Source organism: Engystomops pustulosus, chromosome 3, assembly GCF_040894005.1.
Source record: "Engystomops pustulosus chromosome 3, aEngPut4.maternal, whole genome shotgun sequence".
Classification (NCBI taxonomy): domain Eukaryota; kingdom Metazoa; phylum Chordata; class Amphibia; order Anura; family Leptodactylidae; genus Engystomops; species Engystomops pustulosus.
In genome coordinates, this window is record NC_092413.1 from 155,040,338 (window position 1) to 155,060,954 (window position 20,617).

A 20,617-nucleotide genomic window follows, 5' to 3' on the forward strand; every position below is an offset into this window, starting at 1 on the left:
TAAGGCCATTTTATTATTCTTATACAGCCCATTGAAGATCATTTCCATTTGGGGCTTCAATCGAAAACAGTTTTTCCGTACAACTACCTTAGCCCATATTGTAGCTATAGCACTTTATTGCTTTCCCACTGGAAATCATTGCAATAAGAAGAGCATGAAGAAGGCAGGAAAATCCAGAATATTATAAGAACTAAACAATTTGTTTAAGTTACAATATAGAAGATACTCAAAACATAAAAACACACTGAAGTGAATTATATTACTACCAATACATTTCATTACAGGCAGTCTTCGGGTTACGTACAGGATAAGTTCTGAGGGTTTGTACTTAAGTTGAATTTGTATGCAAGTTAGAACTGTATATTTTATAATTGTAGCTCCTGACAAATTATTTTGTCCCAGCGACAATTGGATTTTAAATTTTTTTTTGCTGTAATGGGACCAAGGATCATCAATAAAGCTTCATTACAGACACCTTATAGCTGATCACTGCAGCCTGGGACTAAAGTAAAGCATCCAGAGAGCTTCACCAGAGGTCACAGTGCTCAGAGGGGTCCGTCTTTAACTAGGGGTCGTCTAAAAGTAGAGTGTCCTTAAGTAGGGGACCACCTGTATTTGATTTTTTAGAAACGACTGCCTAAGTTGACAATTACACATCCAATAATTGTACTAGACATGAAGTCTGTGGAAGCTATACACACTTTCACTACGTGGTACAGTGCCGCAACAGAAAGACGTCATTTCTAATGAGAGATATTTAGGGATTCTGATATAAAAATTGGGTACAAATTTTGATAATCTCAGACCACAAGAACATTGAATACAAAGATGCTTTACCGTAAATATAAAAAAATGCATGATAATAACACTGTTCTCATTACACATACAGATTGTACAAACAGAGAGCCTTCTGTTACATTGGTCTGTTATCTATCTGCACTGAAGGTCATAGATATCTGCAGTTCCCTTTCTTTGGATCAGACGATGCTTACTTCAATCACTTCATCCTTGCTAGAATATTGGGCCAGGTCCCGGATTCCATTCATAAATTGTTTGTTGGCAGCACAGAAAGCTTTTCCCGCATCGATCATTCCAATGCAGAGTTTCACCAGCTGGGAGGAAGAAAGTACAATGTTTATCAGTTCAGATAAGACTCTGTATGTGCTGAGTCAACTGTTTAATTCCACTTTTTCACCATGTAAAGTGGAAAAGTAATTTTGAGAAATTGCTGTGACTGGATGTTGATTCACTTAAGCATAGGGGTCAGCCAAAAGATGCTGCATTTAGTAGCTTTACTTGGTGCTGATGAGCAAACCTATTAGTTGGTTCATAGTTTTGGCACTAATGTGCCATATTTCAGGCACTGAATAGAAGAGATCAACAAGAGGAAGTAAATGGCCTCTTTCATTTGGATTTCAACAGAAATAAATGTTACTGGCATCCTGGAATAGGACAGCATAGAAATAAACAGGAGACATAGGATATGAACAGAAGTAGTTGCATACTACGCCTCCAAACACCATATCCATAACAGTTTATCTAGAAATGTATGTGTAAATTTGGTAAAATGTTTTACCTTGTCAAGCTTCTGCTCTAGTTCTGTTACATCCGCTTCTACATCTTCAAGGGCTGCTCTGCAGGAATGAGACAAAAATGTTATTAAAATGTTATTAAAATTTTAAACCAAGGACAAACTGCGAAAACAAGGCATGCATTCTTCATATTTTTAAGACAGGTTACCAAAGGGGGCCTCAAGGGGGCATGCCGAGGAACGCTTGCAACTCAAAGCGCAACGTGTGACAGCACCCTAAGGTCTCCTACAGACATGAGCATTGTGCGTGCCACAAGTGATTTCAATTGAAAATGACTGTGTGTACCATACCGAGACAGCGGGAAAAATTGTCTAGCTCATAGCCAAAATAAACAGTCGTGTACATGAAGCCTAATGCTATTGGTTGATCTGTGCATTTACGGCCCGCTTAACAACCAATGCCATAAGTAGAATGACACAGATCATATTGGCACAGAGGCGAGGATCATCCTTATGCCTGCTTATTGCTCCTCCACAGCCGTTCTTGCTATAGTCACTGCATCTATTTTTGTTCTCCTAAGCTAAGCCCATAATTAGACAATTCCATGCTCCACAACACAAGAACACGTTTTTATGATGTTATTTTCATGGAAACCTATAAATATGTGGTTTAATAGTAAACCCTCCAATCAAACTATAGATATATTGAGGTTTGATTAGTCCTTAAAATCATTTAGAGTCTAGGCTCACACCAAGGGGTGCTCATAACAGGCATCTCTTCATGGTTTTTGCAAACAGATCCTATTTTATCTATCTTAAACAAAAATAAAAAAACCCTGCCATGATAAAACTCTGGCCACCAACAGGTTTATTGCAGAATCTCATCACTGAGGTCTCTTAAAAATTTGCAGAACTAAGCCTTATATTTTTATATCACAGTGCATTTCTAAACAAACTTATCCTTAATAGTTACAAGGTACAATTAAAAATATGCCATCAGTCTACATTACACGAGGATAATGTATGGATGTCAGACATCACATTCTAATTAAATGTCAAGCACATAGACACAGTGCAGGGAGGCGACTATTTGGGACAGTGCTATGAAGGGCTTTGGCCTCTCAGCAGGGTTCTCCTGCATTGCTGGATGCTTTTGTGACTTTTTGACAAAAAGTAGCATTAAAAGTTGCATGTGCTTCATATACAACAGGAGGTGACTAGGGCGATTTTTGCGAATTTTAAAAGTCGCAGTAAATAAATCTGCGCTAGCTGATATCTTTCTTAGAGCTTTTATGTTCTGGTGCAGTGAATTGTGCAGTACGCCCAACATAATTTATGTAGCACCTCTTAGCCCCCTGAGCTCAATGTAAGGGGTCATTCACACAAACATAATGGGAACCGTTCTGCAGCCACACCATTTGCTGTGGCACCCGGGCACTGTGTGGTAAGCACCACACCGTGACCGTGCACGACAGAATATTACAGAATACAAGACGTGTTACGGAGCCGGTCCTGCAGTGCTCTATGGAGAGGGAAGGGGTGAGCAGTAATCATCCCTCCTCCTCTCCAGTGCGCCGACGCGTAAATGTTCTGTGAGGGACGCCAACATGGCCAGAAGACCTGCTGCGCCAAAAGTTCCATCCTGCCGGCACCAAACCACTTACAACTAGCGAGGTGCGCCTGGAGAGGAGGCGTTGCTGCACGTGCAGGACCCATCTCCCTGCACATCTGCTTCCACACCGAGGACGGCCGTGTGTCACAGGAACCGGAAAAGGCACTCTCCCTGCCCCGACCCATACTTCAGGGGTTTGGTTAAACAGCACTGCAGCTGTCATTACTGTTGACATACCACAATTAGCCAAGACACACAGCAACCCCACTCATGCTGCCTTAGACCAGATCTAAAACCAGAGTACTGGGTGATCGCTCCTCAGCTCAATGGCTGGGAATGATCTTGTGGCATCAAGCCTCAACAGCACTGCAGACCACAGTACCTGCCCTAAGACAGGTAGCAATCCTCCAAGCCTGCTAGGCACACTCAAGTCTTGTCAGGGACAGGACACCACTGAGGCTAGGAGGGAGGTCTCAGGTTTCCTGTCCCTAGGGGGCGGATCACTCTCTCAGGTGGGTGCTGATGTGATGATGAGAAAACAACAACTGTGTTACACCAAAAAACCCAATCATAACCATTGATATATAACCTCCAATGAATGACCATCCAATTTTGTTTTTTCAAATTAGCCTTCTAGGGTGATGGTCCTCTGAAGATAAAACGCAAGTTAGACATAAGAAGCGGAACGGTCAGTACTCCCTTCCATAAAAATGCATATTCCAGTCTGCACAGGGTGTATCTATTGAGGCTGCATGAGATCACTATTTTCACTACATTTATATACATACACATTACATACAATGACAAGTGTTATGTAAATACCACAGTAGTATATGGTAAAAAGCTTATAAAATGTTAATTATCTCTGCATAATGAGAAGACAAGAGAGGGTCGGCTGCTATTGTTGTAATGGGCTTGGAATTCTTAACATCTCATGTGAAGTTTATTTTTAATTACAAGGGAAAAAAAACATGGTTTTCCAAGCAAACAACTAAAAATCCTATTAACTCTGTTGGATGTAACGTATCTGATGGATCTGTCTGCATGTTATATTATGTTTTGAAAAAGATGTTAACCCCTTAAGGACGCAGCCAGTTTATAGCTTAAAGGGAACCTGTCACCAGGAGACCCATTTTTAGCACTCCCCCAGTCCCAACAGAGCATAGTACATACACTGCCAAAGTGTTTTTGTATTAAAAATTGGTTTTACAGAAAAAAAAGATATGTTATATTGTACCTTTCATTAGCATATGCTGTGTGACTAGGCAGTTGCCAAATGGGAGGGGCTGGAAAGGAGCAGTTCCCCCCACCCTCCACAAAACCAGAACAAACCATTATAAAAGGGTAGAGTCTAACTGGTTGTCACATTCAAAGAAAATCTACCATTAAAATCAAGCATGATAAACCAGTGACACTCATAGATCCAGGCACTGTGACTAAAATCTTCTTCTATATATTATTCATGGTCTCTTTCCTTCTAAAATCAACCTTTAAAATTATGCCAACAAGCCTGGAAGGCTACTGGGGCAGTTCCCAGAACCCCTCCAAGAAGCAGATCCACAGGCTTTTACACAGTCTCACGCTCCCCCTGCTCCCACAGTACTCCCCCTTCATCTGCATGCTGCAATCTCATTGTAGCAGAGTAAGTTTCAAAACACAGGAGGGGGCAAGATCTCCTGCACAGTGTAACAGCCTGTGAATATGCAGCAGGGGCTCTGGTAAAACCTCCAGGAGCCCTTCTGGCAAGTTGATTTTTAAAAGGAAGGAGGCATGGCTAGCAAAATTACAGTCCCAGTGCCTGGATCTATGAGCAAGTGTCCCTGCTCAAAAGGAGCTTCTATAATCAATACCGAGCAAAGGATCTGAATACTTATGACCATGTGATATTTCAGTTTTTCTTGTTTAATAATTAAGCAAAAATATCTGTCAAGGTGGGGTGTAGAGTGTACGTTAACGAGTGAAAAATGTAAAGGGGTCTAAGTGCTTTTCCTAGACATCATAATGGCTTTTTCTTTGCTATACATCCCACACCGTCCTCGGTACTTTGTATTTTTTTTATCAGAATTTTGAGAGAACATTGCTGAAACACAATGCAGCCTTTCTTATATCACTAAGTTTTCTTTTCTGGTGAACAAAGACTGTTCACCTTTTCAAGTGTATGATCCGATTTGAAAGTAAAAGAACCCCACAAAATTGAATACAGATGTTTCATAAATGCTTTATATATTACATTTTTTCATCCTTTCATTAATACTTTTTCCACTGTATCCTGCCAAGTAAAACAAAATGACATTTCATACAAAAAATAACTGGTACAGGGGGATGACAACACTTTTATGGTCATTGGTTACAGATGTAGAAAACTACATTGCCACATGAGCCCCTAATGTGAAAATCTTGGTAGCGCATATATCACATTCTGACAGAACCCAATAGACATTCTGCCAGTAGAGAGTATTTTATGCTCTGTTGATGCAGATTCATTCAGACTGTGGATGGTTGAATAGAGATTGATATGTTTTAAGTATTGTGCTAAGTTTGCATGTCATCCCCTATCCATGAGATAGTGGAGAACAACATGCAAACACCAGGAATCCAGAGGATGAAGGTCCCAGTCTCATTCATTGATGGAGTGGCAGGTATAGCATTAGTCTTGCTGCTCCATTCAACACTATGAGCACATTACTCATCTGTATCTATGTGTATCACATGGTAAGGAAAATTAAAAGTCAAGTTTAATCTACTGACAAGAAATATTAAAAACCTCAAAATGTAGAGGCCAATTTTATTCTCGACTTGCTGCCTGTGTTTGTATCCGTTTTTGTCACCTCCATACAGTATCAGTTTTTTTCACATATGGGGGAAAAAAAAATGATGCATTCTAATCTACTTCTTGCCCTACTCCGTTGGTTGCCTAACAACACGACAGATGTGCCATCCATATTTTTTTTTGCAGATCCATTGACTTCTATGGATGTACGCGTTCAGGACAAAATAATGCATGCTGCTAATTTTTTTCTATGTGACATAGGAAACAATCGATCCGTTTGCCATCCACCCAAAATAGATAGCATATGGACACTTTAAAAACGCCCATTTAAATAAACCCTAAATTATATTATTTAGTAGTATTTTATATTAACATTACTAGGACAACCTTTACATCACATATCCAACACTGTCAAAACCAAACTCTCCTGGCACATCACTGATTGACCGTTACTGATCGCATGCGGATCAAGGAAATACGTATGAGATCAGACTGAGCCCCGTCCCCAGACGTTTGCATTGCATTTCTAAACATAATGTAAACGCCCCGTGTGACCGCACCCTAAACATTGAGATAATAATTTTTTTGTTATTTTTTTTTTCTTGAAAGTATCAGATCGGTATCGAGTATCATGATACTTTTCTGGGTATCGTATTGGAATCAAAACTGGTGCAACCCTAATACTGGCAGTGTTTTTTTTTTTTTTCGGTCCATTTCTGCCAACAGGTTTCCTTTAAGTGTATCAAAGACATTGAATAGCAAGGTGGATAATTATGTTCTAAATATGGATTCCTATGGGCCACACATGAATGTACTCTGTACTGCAAATCAGTATCATTAACATGATGAGTGGGAAATAATGTCCCAAGCTCAGGAAGCCAGATCTGCACCTAAATATTTATGCAGCACTTGGATGGGTTGTGTTTACATGCGGTTGCACACAAGAGTGTATATTGTGGTGGGAGTTATCAGACAGAACAAAGAATTGCTCATCTGAGCTTTAATGCAGAGTTCAGTTCAGCAATTCCATGTTCGGATTGGCAAATCCTGCAAACATATGGTAAGACAATGGCCCACATTTACCATTAGTGAGGCAAACTACAATACGTGCAATTAGCCTCACTAATGTACTCAGTTTAACAGTTTAATTGTTCTCCACAATTATGTCAAACGTGCTGACCTAAATGTGGTGGCTGGTGCAAATACGCACTGGAATGCCCCTTTAGGTGCACACATTGGCCTACATTAACCGGTTCATGCTCTGCGTCCGATATATATCAGGCGCCGAGCACAGTGACTTAGCGCTCAGCGTCCGATATATCGGGCACAGAGCGGATGCCGGCTTAGCTTGAGATCGGAGCTGAGCCAGCATCAGAATACATTGGGCGTCAGCTGTAACTAACAGCTGACATCACAGAGTAACACCTGTGGTCAGAGTGAGCTCTGATCGCGGATGTTTAACCCGTGAAAAGCTGTGGTCAGAGCAACCGTGGAATTTAACTCACCTGACAGGGGTCTTTTCCCCATGATCATATTGCAGGGTATTTTTATGAACAAGCAATAAGGTGATTGCTTGTTCATGTCCCATGGTGAAACAAATTAATAAAATATTTATTTTTATTTAAAAACTTAACTGCCATTAAGCCCCATAAACATATAAAGAGACATAACGCAAAAAAAGTCTAAATCATAACACAAACCCCACGTATAAAGATAGAATCACCGCATCCATAACAATCAAAAGATTTAAAAAAGACCATTATTGAACTCGCTTGATGAACACTGTAGAAAATAAAATTTAGATTTTTACCAACTTCATCCCACAAAAAAATGCAATAAAAAGTGATCAAAAAACATAAGCACTACAGAATCATATTGCTGAAACTAAAAGTGTTATGCCAGACTTCAATGCAAAAATGATAGATTTTTCCCCACATTAGGGTTTTATTTGGCAAATTTAGTAAACTGTAAGAAAAAATATCTAAGTATGGTATCCCAGTTATCGTATTGACCCATAGAATAAAGATATAATAGGTTATATGGTGAATCCTCATAAATTTTCAACAATAGTGGATACCAACCCCAAAATGGTAACACTGGAAAATGCAACTCTCCTCCCCACCCCTCAAAAAAAATGCTGTCGTATGGCCCCAATAACAAAAAAGCTAAAATTTTATAGCCTGCCATTTGTTATTCGGATTCTGCAATAAAAAAAAAAAAGTTAAAAAAAAAAAAATTATAGCCTACAAAAGGGGCCAATGAGGAAACTAAAATCCTGCAGCTGCAGGTCCCTTCTCTTCTGCGTCACGCTCTTCGCCCATAAAACAAGTAACTACCACACGTGGAGGGTTGTTTCAATACTCGGGAGAAATTGCGTAACAAATTTTTAAGATGGGTTTTCTCTTAGAGCTAATTGAACATTTAATCGACACAATTTGACCATTCTAAATTTCACCTCCTTTCACCTACTAAGAAAGGCTCAAGGGGTTAACCATCTTCCTAAAAGCGGTTTCTGATAGTCTGAGGGATACAGATTCAAAAATGGGTTGATATATAGGGAGTTTTAATGTGATATATATAAAAATTTCATTAAAAACAGTAAGTATCCACAAAATAGTAGATTCTAAAAATACAGAAAAAACGATATTCGATTTGTAAGTCACATGACATCAAAATAAATTATCAAGACATTTCAAATATGATGAAAATGTAAAGTGGACATATGGGAAATGTTTTACAGCAACTAATTTAGATAGCCAATCTATATCCCTGAAAGAGCGATGATTTTGAAAATGGCAAATTTGAAACACAAAACTTATCAGTCAAAATGTACAAACTAAAATAAAGTATAACATGTGAGGGAAAAAAAACAAACAAAATCTCAGAATCGCTTTGATAAGTAACAGAGTTCAAAAGTTATAACCATATAAAGCAACGCATGTCAGATTACCAAAAAATGGGGCTGAGCCTTAAGCTACAAAATGGCTGCGTTATGAAGGGGTTAATACATGTGGGACAATGTGTCAAAAACTAATTTGTGTACCGGCGCAAGCACCATCTATGCTGCTATAAATAGCCTTTTTTATTCAGTTTTTTGTTTCCTTTTGACCACCACCCAACACAAAAGACCTTCAATACGAATATACTGTAAGGATAAAAAGGATAAACCTTATAGTACTGCATTGTGACATTTGCCCTTATTGGCTACATTGAATATTTCAAGCAAGTTCAAAAATTCACCAAACCACAGAGGTCAAATGCTCACAACAGGAACTGTTAGAAATCAGGAATCATTTAAACATTCACATACCTTAGAGGCATTTTAAAGGTTAAATAAAATACTAAACAAAAGTGTGTAAGCAGCTATCCACAAATTAAATTTAAATAAATACATGCCATGGCATAAAGAAATATAATTAAAAAGATGCAGATAGCTTCATCAGTATTATGATGATGATGATTATTATGAAGGCCTCCTTTGACTACTTTAAACATTGCAATAAATATAAAAACAACTACCGTATATACTCGAGTATAAGCCGACCCAAGTATAAGCCGAGGCCCCTAATTTTACCACAAAAACCTGGTAAAACATATATATTTTTTACTCGAGTATAAGCAGAGTTTGGGTTTTCAGCACATTTTTTTGTGCTGAAAAACTAGGCTTATACTCGAGTATATAAGGTAAATATCAACTAAAGGTCAATCAGGAAGTGAAAATAAAACCAGTGGTTTATACAATTCTGCATCCAAGAAAAAAAAAAAGGATCAAGTCATGTAAGCATTTGTCCTTTAGGCCTATAGCCCAAGAGTGAGTTCGATGCGTATAACTCGTATTATGTGCTTGCAGGACAGTCCGACCCGAATACTCATAAACCGGGACCGAATTGACAAGCTTAGTTCAGTTCCGGTTTCTGAGCGTTCAAACTTGCTCGTGGGCAATAGGCCTTCATGTAACACATTTCTGATACTATGGACATTTGCCAGCAGTTGTTTTCACAACCAGTATGCGCTCCCATGTAATTCTATGGTCTCACACATGGTTGTGGATTCCACGACCCACCGTATGAGCGGACTGTGCTGGAGAAAAATAAATACAGGATAACGCATATGATTTTGGTAAAACTGAACAGCCAAAAATTATGAAACATTGTTATGTAAATTACTTTTTGGTTGTAGTTCTGATAGCAAACTCATTCTGCAGTCTAATCATTTTCTCAAATTGTTCCCTGCTTTGTGCTGACAATGCTTTGATGATCACCTGTGTTACTTTACATACACCGTGAGGTCAGTTTATATATCACTCCAAGATGACCCCGACTCCCAAAGAAACAAAAACATATGAGATCCAGCCTGTATCTGTAGAATACTGAGAAGTTTTACTTCCTTACGGGATGACTTTGGTGGGATACACAATTCTGAGCAGATCAGACAGCCACAAGTCTGTTACAGAAACCTCAGGCCTGTGGTTCAAATTCTTCCTTTTGCACACACAATATCATAAGAAAACAGCTGAGAAATAAATACAAGCCTCAGATCTGCACTTCACTAAGTAACACGGCTTTTCCTAAGAACACTGTGTCACTTTTTCTAATACAGTAGTTTTTACACTTCCCTTCCCGTCAGCAATTCCAAAAAAATTATCTAATCAGCAAATATAGAGTCAGTATAACTTTCTAGAAAGGTGAAGAAAACTAACTATTCTGAAACTGGGAAGTGTAACTTATAGCCACCATACAGACCAGATGTCCAAGTCCAGGACTATACCGTGCAGGATACTACAAAACACACAGCCATGTTAGTATACACAGTCACCTTATGACGCAGTCTGGGCTGGACCACCTATGAAACATATACACAGACTTGTTTCCTTCCTTTATTAGATAAGCATCTTTGAAGAGTTTCCCTTTTTCCTTTATACAGCACTAACAAATACAAAGACAAGTAAAAGTAACATAAAAAAACACTGCAGAGCTGAGTTGGTTACATGAGATGCGTCACATGACAGCTGATAATATCATGACATTTTACTATGATATGAGATATATATACACACCCCTTAATGTTTTAGTATGTCACATTGTCATTTTATATGAATGAACTCCCAACGGTAATGCAATCGCAGCACCAACTCCGTGGTGATATTTTTATTTAGTATTAAGATACCTACAAATCTATAGAAATTTCTGTGATTTTTCTGATCAAAAAAAAGTAGAAGAAAGGTGTCTGGGCTACCTGTACGAAATCTGTAAAACAAAGCACGCAAGAAAAAGGTGCATCTGGGATTTGATTTGGTCAATTGCACCACATTTTGAATTTATGCTTCCCAGCAGATTGTACAGAATATAATACCAGTAGTGCCACCAGGAAGTATTCATTCATATGGCATATAATAGGCCCTTATACAGCTCTATAAACAGAAAAGAAAAAAAGGGTATGGAAAGCGAGTGATGAAAATGCAAACACGGAAAAAAAATGTGAGATAGATTGTGGATTATCAGCCACAGAATTGCAGCAAAGTGTATGAGATTTAGAAAAACTTGCATCCCTACACTGCACCATAAATTCAGCTGCAGTGCTGGTCTTAAATAGGCAGTGTAACATTTTATGTTTTCAACCTTTAATATATACAATTGGTACAATGAGAAAAACCCGAGGCCACTGGACAACAACTCTACAAGAAAAAGCATAACATTCACTGCTGCAGAAAGTCAGTGGATCAGACCTGCTGTGATTGGGGCCCAGTGAATTCTTGACCTGGTGATAGACTACAGATGAGACCATAGAACAATCACAAGACTCCAGTTATATTACTGAAGTCAAATTCCATAGACAGCAGTGTACCTGTACCTGATCTTAATTCTGTCTCATCCATAGAGAGCAGTGAGCCTGTACCTGGACCCAGTCCCTGCTCTTCTCCCCCTCCTCCATAGAGAGCAGTGAGCCTGTACCTGGACCCAGTCCCTGCTCTTCTCCCCCTCCTCCATAGAGAGCAGTGAGCCTGTACCTGGACCCAGTCCCTGCTCTTCTCCCCCTCCTCCATAGAGAGCAGTGAGCCTGTACCTGGACCCAGTCCCTGCTCTTCTCCCCCTCCTCCATAGAGAGCAGTGAGCCTGTACCTGGACCCAGTCCCTGCTCTTCTTCCCCTCCTCCATAGAGAGCAGTGAGCCTGTACCTGGACCCAGTCCCTGCTCTTCTCCCCCTCCTCCATAGAGAGCAGTGAGCCTGTACCTGGACCCAGTCCCTGCTCTTCTCCCCCTCCTCCATAGAGAGCAGTGAGCCTGTACCTGGACCCAGTCCCTGCTCTTCTCCCCCTCCTCCATAGAGAGCAGTGAGCCTGTACCTGGACCCAGTCCCTGCTCTTCTCCCCCTCCTCCATAGAGAGCAGTGAGCCTGTACCTGGACCCAGTCCCTGCTCTTCTCCCCCTCCTCCATAGAGAGCAGTGAGCCTGTACCTGGACCCAGTCACTGCTCTTCTCCCCCTCCTCCATAGAGAGCAGTGAGCCTGTACCTGGACCCAGTCCCTGCTCTTCTCCCCCTCCTCCATAGAGAGCAGTGAGCCTGTACCTGGACCCAGTCCCTGCTCTTCTCCCCCTCCTCCATAGAGAGCAGTGAGCCTGTACCTGGACCCAGTCCCTGCTCTTCTCCCCCTCCTCCATAGAGAGCAGTGAGCCTGTACCTGGACCCAGTCCCTGCTCTTCTCCCCCTCCTCCATAGAGAGCAGTGAGCCTGTACCTGGACCCAGTCCCTGCTCTTCTCCCCCTCCTCCATAGAGAGCAGTGAGCCTGTACCTGGACCCAGTCCCCGCTCTTCTCCCCCTCCTCCATAGAGAGCAGTGAGCCTGTACCTGGACCCAGTCCCCGCTCTTCTTCCCCTCCTCCATAGAGAGCAGTGAGCCTGTACCTGCACCCAGTCCCCGTTCTTCTCCCCCTCCTCCATAGAGATCAGTGAGCCTGTACCTGGTCCCAGTCCCTGCTCTTCTCCCCCTCCTCCATAGAGAGCAGTGAGCCTGTACCTGGACCCAGTCCCTGCTCTTCTCCCCCTCCTCCATAGAGAGCAGTGAGCCTGTACCTGGACCCAGTCCCTGCTCTTCTCCCCCTCCTCCATAGACAGCAGTGAGCCTGTACCTGGTCCCAGTCCCTGCTCTTCTCCCCCTCCTCCATAGAGAGCAGTGAGCCTGTACCTGGACCCAGTCCCCGCTCTTCTCCCCCTCCTCCATAGAGAGCAGTGAGCCTGTACCTGGACCCAGTCCCCGCTCTTCTCCCCCTCCTCCATAGACAGCAGTGAGCCTGTACCTGGTCCCAGTCCCCGCTCTTCTCCCCCTCCTCCATAGACAGCAGTGAGCCTGTACCTGGACCCAGTCCCTGCTCTTCTCCCCCTCCTCCATAGACAGCAGTGAGCCTGTACCTGGACCCAGTCCCTGCTCTTCTCCCCCTCCTCCATAGAGAGCAGTGAGCCTGTGGCCATTCTGCTGACACCATGTGTATTGTACAGTCAGCAGACACTTCCTCACACAGACACTACAAGCGGCAGGCTACCCGGACACGGCACACAGGTCAGGTGACCCCGCTAGGAGCCCCTGCATGTGACCTCAGGATACTTTCAGCCAGTTTCAGAGTCCTATCCGCACCCAGCGCTACATAGACACACAATGTTACCTAAACCGGGGCGAGTCCTTCAGACACTCCTCGAAATCCACCGTCACCTTCATGTCCCCGGCCTGGCGCTCTACGGTCTACGTGAGGTAAGAGGAGGCTCCCGGGCCGCGGTCAGAGTCAAGCAGAGCCGGACAGGAAGAAGATAACGGAGGCCGCTATGTGGCGCTGCTGCACATGTCCCCTGTCCCTGCAATCCGCACAGCCGCTTCCCTACTCCCCAGTACAGTCAGCGGCGGCCCCGCTTCTCCCCGCCCACCTCACTGTGAGTGACAGCTGCGCCAGCTAATGGTGAGGCGGCCGGGGCGGAGCGCTGTCCAGCAGAGGGCGCGCCTGGTTACCAAGTACAACAGGAAAGTGGGATGAGTCACCCCAGGGAGGGGAGGACGGGAGGCCTGGGAAAGGACAGGGCGGGGTGCAGCGGGGAGTACAGCTCCCACAGGAGAGAGTCACTAGTACCGGAGCTCCTGTCCTGCTCACACATACACTGTACCAAGCCATCTCTGCCCCTCACATGGAGCGGCCATTGGTCTAATAGTCTAGTGGTATTTGCACTACACAGATGTGGAGCAGCGTTGCCTCAGATATATAATATTTTAAAGAGGTTGTCCAATAAATTTTATTTTTTGTATAATAAAAAATTAAACAATTTTCCAATATATTTTACATATCAGTCTCCTTTCAGTGGATAGAAATCTGTCCCTAGTCATGTGATGTCACACAGGTGCACACAGCTCCGATTACTCTCTATGTTAATAATGAGCCGTGCACCTGCGTGACACCACATGACCAGGGACAGATTTCTATCCACTGGAAGTAAACATAGAAGCTTTCTATAGAATGACAGCAAGCAGAGATCTAGAAGACTGTGAGGAATTGCTACAGAAAGTATAATGGAAAATTTGGTCTCTTTCGTAAATCTGGAAAAAAACCCTTTAAGTCCAAAGCAGGTTTAGATAAATATTTCTCCATTTTACTTCTCCATGGTGTATTGGATTATCTCAGACGTGGGAATGCAGCCTTACAGTCCGTTTCCACAGACTGCATGTGCTCATGTGCAGTTAGCCTCAGACAATGAGAAGAGAAGATCTATCAGATGTAAATATTGTATAGAAAACTGTTAGATAACAAATTGTCTAATAAGTATAGGACTTTAGTTAAAGGGGTATTCCCACAAAGGCAAGTTTCTTAAATGTACTCAGGAAAACAAAATAGCACATTCTCTAATTCACTGTTATTAACAAAAATAGAGCATTTTATAGATATAATTTCAACTAGTCTCTATCAGCCCTGGTGTACACAATTTCAGTTGCCGCAAGACACGACCCTGTAACTTCTGACTTGGGGTCAGGGAAGCCATCTATGATTTCTGCATGACAGCCATGGAGCTGAGTTTCTCTCTCTCTCTCTCTGCTCCCTGCACTCTAGCCCCGCCCCCTGAAGTCCAGGACAGGGCTCACACTGATACACAGACACTGACTTCCTGACAGCAATAGCAGAGATGTAGGAGAGATGACTGTCATTGTGTGGCATCTCATCATCTCTGATCAGTCTCATCTCTCTTTCTATGTATCAGATACTAATACAATGTTCAGAAGCCAGATAAAAGTGTATATAACCCCTGTACCTTGATTATCTAACCACACTGTCAGCTCACATAACTAGATGGATCATAATGTGTCTGCTAAAAGAGTCCCTGAAATTTTGCAATTTTTATAGGAGCTAAACAGAAATAAAATGGAGTCAAATTGTGAAGTAAAGGGTTAAAAATTATCATTATTGTGTAGATATCATTAGGGGTTTGAAATGTGAGAATTCCAGAATACCGGAGTGGCTGGCTGATGTGGCCTTGGGCACGCTATGGTCACAGTGCTGGGTATTGGGACTGGAGAACTGGTCTACAGCCTGGCAGGTTTCTAGCAGGTGGTGTGTGCAAAAAAAATCTAGGGAGAAACTGATGGAATTAGTTTGTCTCTGGGGCAACCCCTGAGGTGTAGATAGCAATCCCTGGGTGATGAAGGATGGGGAGCCTGTGATGATGAACAGCCTGATCCAGCGAACATTTATTGGAATTTCAACAGCAGGCAGCATGGCCTAACATCAGCAGCGAATTCAGCAGGTTGGAAAGCGGGGAGTGCACGCCTACAGGAAGATGTGCTCAAGGCCTGGTTAATTGCGTCAGGCTGGGCTGGTAAAGATGGAGCCGAGTCCTGATGGTGGACCTCTGCTCTGGGGCTGAGTTTCCTGACTGCCCAAGGTGTCAGACAGCAGGCCTGAGACACCTCTGCTTCCTGGTATGGAACACTGACTTCTGACAGCACATGCATGTGTGCACTTGTATTTTCTCCATCTCTCCAACTCTGACGTCCTCTCACTGACTGACTCAGTCTGCACCCTGTGCCCCCACCTACAAAGGGTTTTATGCTACCCTAGTGAGGTGGCAGCACCTGTGGAACCAGCTTCCACCTTGCTTTACAGTAAAGAACACAACATATCATTGGTTAGAGGCAATAGATATTTTAACTCTTACCCTCGCAGGCAGTGGTCCAAGCTGCAACTACAAAGTTTCCACTTTTGGAGACCTCCTAGAGAGGTGATCAGTCTCCCTAGACAGCTCCTAACATGGAGAGGGTGCTATTCGCAACTACTACCCACATTAGCATTGGCAGGGTTGTTGCATATGCTTTCGAATTGGTTTAATTTAACATTGTGGATCTCAGATGTCAATAGATACATTCAGTCATTTTAAAAACTCACAGACAAAACTGAAATGTTGCCTAAATATGAAAATAAATGGTACTCATGAACAATCTTGATACTATTTGTGCTAACTTATCCGCATTTGCGTCTAATTCAAATTACAGGCTGGCAGGATAGTACTGCTTGAAGCAACATGCCCTGTATAAAGAATGAAATCCATGTGGATTCAACTAAAAATTTTTGCGAATACAGTCAAAAATGCTTGCTGGTGGAAAAAACTTCTTTTTGTGAACATTCATTTCAAAGGGGTTGTCCGACTTTTAGCAGGCAGGCTGGGGAGGGCTTAAAAAATAAAGTTTGTCACGGGTGCTCCTGGGACCTACGTCCCAGGTCGCAGGTTCACCCGTGTACCTCGCTGTGCCTTGGTACGGCCACAGTGGGCTGACACACCTTCCCGCGATTCTGCAATGGTTCTTGTGTTCCGCTGCACGTATCCCCGCCTCCTAAGGCGCTAATTGGCTCTGGCCATCCACTGATCTATAAATGTCCTGCTTCTTCCTTTCACCCCTTCTGGATCTTTGTGCCTCATTGCCTTTGAGAAAGCTTCTTACCTATGCCCTGTGCTGATATTGCGATTTCCTGTTGTAACCCTGGACTTACATTCCGGTCCCAGGTGTCGGCTTTCTTCATCATCCGCGGTGGTCCAGTGAGTCCACTACCCCTGTCTCCTGGAAAAGCTTTACTCTTGAGGAAATCTGTACGACTTAAACTTTCAATGGGGTGGACGCCAGACAAGCTGTCTTTATTACGTAAGTGTGCTTTATTATGTAGGTACTCGTGTGTACACTAGAGTCATATGATGCTATTTTGCCTTTTGTTTATGCGCAGCTGTTTATTTACTGGTTCTTTGTTATGCTAATGTTTAGATATTTATACCTCCAACAGAGATCCCATGCCAGTCAGAGCCGTGCCCCGTTTACAGCAGCACGGCAGCTTCACTCCGTCATCTTCCAGGCACTTTGCACACCGTCCCTTCCTGTATCAGACGCTAGGTCAGAAGACGGGTGGGCCTGCCAGGCCGCCAGAAGTATTCAGAAGGGTGGCGCTGTTGCCGGTAAACAAAAAGACTGTAGTGTGGGACATGGGAAGCGCCATAGGAGGTGAGTCAGGGTGCGTTCACGCATTCAAGGAAGAGAAAAATCTCTCAAAGATATGTTCTCACCCATTATGATCCACACCTGCTTTTAGCTTCAAAAACTGCATCTGAAAATTTAAATGTGTGAATGCACCCTAAAGCTATATTTTTTTTATAAAAAGCTCTCCACAGCCCGCCTCTTAATACTTTTTTCTAATGTTTGGGCAATTCCTTTAAGTGGATTTTATGTGTTTTAAACCCTATGCGCATCTGGATGTAGTAGTACGTCCGTGCAAACAGATGTACCGTTACAGTTGACAACCATGAACGAAGCTATCTCCGAGCACAGGTGTTAAACCAGTGGTTTCGATCCTCTTCAGGGCAATCCCGAGGTCTGCCAAGTGCCACGGAGCTGCCCGATCAGAACTGCAGCCAGACCGCTTCCTCGGTCAGTGTTTAGGGGTTTAGTTTCTACAATGGGGATATTTATGGGCTTTTACTATTATATAGGCCACTCAATCACTTGAAAGCTGAGCAGGTGCCTCTACATATATGTTTTGCTGATTTTCCAAAAAATGTGAAAACTTGCACCCAAATTTTAAGTCTCATAACATTCTAGAAAAATGAGTGGATTCATTAAAAAAATGCCAACATAAAGCAGACATGTATGTTATGAATTGATTTGGGTGGTATGAGTATCTTCCTGAAGAGTAGAGGATTCAGAACTTGAAAAATAGAGAATCTTTTAAAATTTTTGTCAAATTTCATTTTTTTTTCATAAGTAAACACAAAAGATATCATACAAATTTTTAAACTTATTTTAAGCAAAATGAGTCACAAGAAAACAATCTCAAAACCCACTGGATATGTTACAGTGGTCAAAAACTATAATCACTTATAGTCCTGAAGGAGTTATAGTAATAATAATTATTATTATTATTACATGAGTTAGTTGCGCTTCTTGTCAGTTATTACTCACAGATTGCAAAGCACAATTTGAAAGCTGATGGGGGGAATTTTGCACCAATGCTGACCCGTGTTGAAGGTCATATGCATCCACATACTTGTCCTATAAAGGACATAACAGCTGTACAGAGTTTTTTCCATGTGCATATGGCTGTGGTTGTCACAGGAAAAGGAAGTGTCAGATTATTGTGAGAACATAGTGGTAGCTATGAAAGCTTCAAGTTTTATATACAATAAATATATACACAGTACACACCAAACGTTTGGACACACCTTCTCATTCAAAGAGTTTTCAGTATTTTCATGACTATAAAAATAGTAGATTCACACTAAGGGCATCAAAACTGAAATGAATTAACGCATGTGGAATTATATACTTAACAAAAAAGTGTGAACAACTAAAAATATGTTTTATATTCTACATTCTTCAAAGTAGCCACCTTTTGCTTTGATTACTGTTTTGCATTCTCTTGATGATCTTCAGGAGGTAGTCACCAGAAAAGGTTTTCACATCACAGGTGCCCTGTCAGGTTAAATAAGCCTTATAAATGGGGTTGGCACTATCAGATGTGTTGTGCAGAGGTCAAGTGGATGCACAACTGCTAATCCATCTGAATAGACTGCTGTCTTGAAAAAAGCAGCTAAGTAAAAAAAAAAAAAAAAGAGTGTCCATCATTACTTTAAGAAATGAAGATCAGTCAGTCCGGAAACTTTGAAAGTGTCCCCAACTGCAGTTGCAAAAAACAACAAGCGCTAGAAAGAAACTGGCTAACATGAGGAGCGCCCTAAGAAAGGAAGCACAAGAGTCACCTCTGCTGCGGAGGATAAGTTAATCTGAGTCACCAGCCTCGGAAATCGCAGGAAAACAGCAGCTCAGATTAGAGACCAGGTCACTGCCACACAGAGTTCTAGCAGCAGACACATCTCTACAACAACTGTTAAGGGGAGACTAGGAAACCAGTGCTAACGACAGGCAACAAGCACATAAATTAATTATTTGGGCCAATACATAAAATATTTCACAAGGGGGTGAAGTATATTAAATAATTAAAGGAGGGGGTGATCCAGTGTATTACGGATGTGGTCACATGTACCGCTATTCATTTTTAAACTTTAGTCCAGCGGTCTGAGAGGGGCATGAAAAAAGTTTGGGGACCCCTGCTCTTTATGATATATACAGGCAGTACCCGGGTTACATACAAGATAGGTTCTGTAGGTTTGTTCTTAAGTTGAATTTGTATGTAAGTTGGAACTGTATATTTTATAATTGTAACCCTAGACAAATTTTTTTTGGTCTCTGTGACAATTGGATTTTTAAAGTGTTGGGTTGTCATAAGAATCAGGATTAACAATAAAGCTTCATTACAGACACCTTTGATAACTGTTACAGTTGATTATTGTAGCCTAGGACTAAATAAAAGTAAATTACCAATTACCAGAGATCCGTTTGTAACTAGGGGTCGTCTGTAAGTCGGGTGTTCTTAAGTAGGGGACTGCCTGTATATATATATATGCAAGTCTCAGTCACACAGTGTTTTGAGTTCACATTTCAGTGACATCTTAGCAGAGACTTTACTGCAGGCATGCTATTTTTATATGAGTCCTGTCATACACTAAACAGACCTTTAGACTTCCATATTTATCCATAAGATATATTAGGAAAGGTATAGTGATGATGACAGTTACAAATTGATTTTCACAGGACATTGAAGATACTAGGAAATAGGCAAATATGTTTCCCAGGATGGGATAAGGAAGACATTGCCTCTTAGCTACCTTGTAAAGAAGGCAAAACCACACAAAGAAAAATGCAAAAAATGCAGCAAATTCTTGTGACAAATATATGCGATTATACCCTTATATTATTTCCTACATAGGGATGATAAAACAGTTTCAATCCTGAGGATTTTCTAATGCATCCGGCTAGGTCATACACATGTTGGAGGTTACATTTCAGAATTTCAATCAGGGAAAATTGGAACACACATTTATTTTTGTGCTAGAACAGTGATGGCGTACCTTTTAGAGACCGAGTGCCCAAACTCCAAACCAAAGTCCATGTAATCATCGCAAAGTGCCAACACGTCTATTTAGCCTAAAATCATACCATACCACTCTATAAGGGACATATAATACTGCTACATGATGACCATTACCAGCACAACAAGATAAATACCACCATACTGATAATGAACAGACCACTAAAGAAAGTCCAACATCACCAATTATATCACAAAGCAGGAGCAAG

General features: G+C 41.9%; 1 protein-coding gene across 4 annotated transcripts in view; it reads right to left on the bottom strand.

Moving 5' to 3' along the window:
* The window catches only part of ACAP2 (ArfGAP with coiled-coil, ankyrin repeat and PH domains 2), a 51,661-nt gene extending 37,809 nt beyond the window's left edge, over positions 1 to 13,852 (bottom strand). Inside the window, exons 1-3 of one of the 4 annotated variants that reach the window (XM_072142649.1) lie at positions 13,572 to 13,852; positions 1,577 to 1,634; positions 993 to 1,112 (exon numbers count right to left, since the gene is read on the bottom strand). In XM_072142649.1, coding sequence (XP_071998750.1) covers positions 993 to 1,112; positions 1,577 to 1,634; positions 13,572 to 13,624 — 231 coding nt within the window. In that variant the 5' untranslated portion in view covers positions 13,625 to 13,852. The remainder of the gene's footprint in view (positions 1 to 992; positions 1,113 to 1,576; positions 1,635 to 13,571) is intronic. The other 3 variants (XM_072142650.1, XM_072142651.1, XM_072142652.1) reach the window with 3 other exon arrangements.
* Between the last annotated feature and the right edge of the window lie 6,765 nt (positions 13,853 to 20,617).